Raw genomic sequence first — 2,388 nt, 5'->3', positions numbered from 1 at the left:
GGTCCGACGGTCGGATGGGATGGGGCCCACGGGTCGAGAGAGCGGACGTGGGTGGCCCATTAGCTGTGGGCGGTCGGGGCGTTACAAGTGGTATCAGAGCTGGTTAGCCATCTCCGTTCTGACCTGAGAGGCGTCTTGAGACCTGTCATAGATTTTATAAACAATTATGTAAAAGCATATTATGTATGAGAGACTAGACAAGTGATAGCAAATAACACAGACCTTGGCTATCCACTTAGTTGATAGTACAACTGTAACTTCCCGAGTTGATATATGAAAAGGCTTAAGAGAATTGATTTGACTACCTATGTCACCAAAGTTGACTTACCTTTTCCATCACACATCCGTTTAGAACTCCAGAGTTAAGCGTGCTTGAGCTGGAGTACTGGAAGGATGGGTGACCTATCGAGAATTGATTCGCAATACCGTGTGAGTGAGGCCAAAGCACGGGGAAAGGTCGGGTGGTGATTGCAGGGTCAGTAAACAATGATTTCGAGCCTTCAGAAATTAACGGACCGACCGTCGGATGGGATGGGGCCCACGGGCCGAGAGAGCGGGCGTGGGTGGCCCATTAACTGTGGGCGGTCGGGGCGTTACAGAAGCGGTGTCCCGGATGGAAGCGGCAACGTCATACCAGTTCCACCAGGCATCCCCATGAATCCCCCAACTCCTGCAGCACCGCCCACTATGAAATTCTTACGGTCGTCTAGAGGGGCATTGAAGGTAGGAGACTCAGCTTTGGTAGGAGAAGCAGCTCCATGAACAGGTAGAGTCTGAGTTTGCTGCAAGTTGCGAGCACCTGCGTGGACCAGAAGCAACGTAGCTGCACAGAAAAGCACGAGATTGGTGAGTGATGAGAAACTCATGGCCATTTTTGTTTTTCTCACGGCCGATTGTGTTTAGAATTTTGAAAAGATATTGAAGCTGTTACGGGTCTAATTTGATTGCTTAGATGCATGGTTTGGAATGGATTATATAGAAGAAGAAAAGAGGTACAGATTACAGTTGAGGATAATAAATTGGATATAGAGACATAAATTAAAGAATGACACTGTTTAATGGCTTGTCTACAAATTAGCTTATTGGTAATGAGTTTCCACTTTTATCCAAAAATGGAATGGTTATATATGTGGATGGGCTTGGTAGGTCGTAACTTGATCGACTCTCAGCAAACTATACGCAAACTGAATATGCAGTGTTGCTCATTTTAGACTATAAAACACAATCACATTTTACAAGATTGAAGCGACTGTTTATTCATATGTCCCCAGCGGCTCTAAGTTTATAATTTAAAATCTCTTTTTTTTTGCTGTACAAAAATTATATTTATTCAGTTTAATGGCTTGAAGCTTCTTTACTCCTTTTCTGTCTTGCACTTAACCTTCTTTTAACTTTTAAGTTTCATCGGTTCTATCACGTTAAATTCGAATCAGACTGAAACCAAGCCGAACAATGCTAGTAAAGTTGGTTGCTTTCGTTGTTTCCTTTTCAAGTCTACGAATTGTTTAAAACTAACGAGAACATATACAATTGTTTTTGATACGTTTTATTTTTTGACTATGACATTTTGACTCTAATTAAAGTTGTAAGCCAATTTCCAAGACGCTCTGTTTGAATAGCAGACCCTGTGCTAATTGAAATTTGAAACGAAACAGTACTTTTCAGTAATCTATAGCCAATTGCCAATGCTACACTCAATAAAAGCACTTGTTATTAGAACAGTTTTTGCTTTACCTTGGTCGACTTTCTCTTTGTTCACTTCTATTTTCTTCCAAGACAGAAGGCTAAGTTTTCAGGTAAAAAAAACAAAGCCAATTTATGATGGTCTTTTTGAGGGGAACAATATGCAATTCTTTTGATTTTGATTTATTTCAGCACATTTATGATGGTATTACCAAGAGGTAAACGTATATAGTCATTAATTCGGTGAAGAAGGGTAATTAAGCACTAAGTAGAGGTAACAAAATTCTCTATATGCAGGAAGGAATAAATAATATACTGATGATTTTTAGCATTTTTTGATCATTTAGACAGCATTTAGATATTGTTTAGGTTACCTAAAACTACATTTATCTATATAAGGTATTTAAGTGGCTACTTGGTGAATTAGGAGCTATCAGAGTGGATTAGAGACAAAAGGGCATGATGCCATTCTTTTAAACTCGCAGCAGCATTCGACAGCGGTCAGTTGTAGATATTGCGAAAGGTGTATCGATCGATATCCCTATAGGATCATCGATCGACACTTTCTTGTGAACAAAAGACGACAGTTGAGATCCAAGATCTAGTTAGTTAACCAGTGGAACATTGTCATCGCTGATCACTGTGATTAAGGAATTGAGCTCTAATATATCATGCATGCAACTGTTAGGCATCTATAGGATTATA

At 40.1% G+C, this 2,388-nt stretch overlaps 1 protein-coding gene across 1 annotated transcript in view; it reads right to left on the bottom strand.

Moving 5' to 3' along the window:
* The window catches only part of LOC106337103 (glycine-rich cell wall structural protein 1-like), a 1,287-nt gene extending 415 nt beyond the window's left edge, over positions 1-872 (bottom strand). Inside the window, exon 1 of the mRNA XM_013776143.1 lies at positions 604-872. Coding sequence (XP_013631597.1) covers positions 604-872 — 269 coding nt within the window. The remainder of the gene's footprint in view (positions 1-603) is intronic.
* Positions 873-2,388: the final 1,516 nt, after the last annotated feature.

Source organism: Brassica oleracea, chromosome C1 (assembly GCF_000695525.1).
Source record: "Brassica oleracea var. oleracea cultivar TO1000 chromosome C1, BOL, whole genome shotgun sequence".
NCBI classification, from domain to species: domain Eukaryota; kingdom Viridiplantae; phylum Streptophyta; class Magnoliopsida; order Brassicales; family Brassicaceae; genus Brassica; species Brassica oleracea.
The sequence above is the reverse complement of the archived record's forward strand: the minus strand, read 5'-3'. Positions and strand labels throughout refer to the sequence as shown.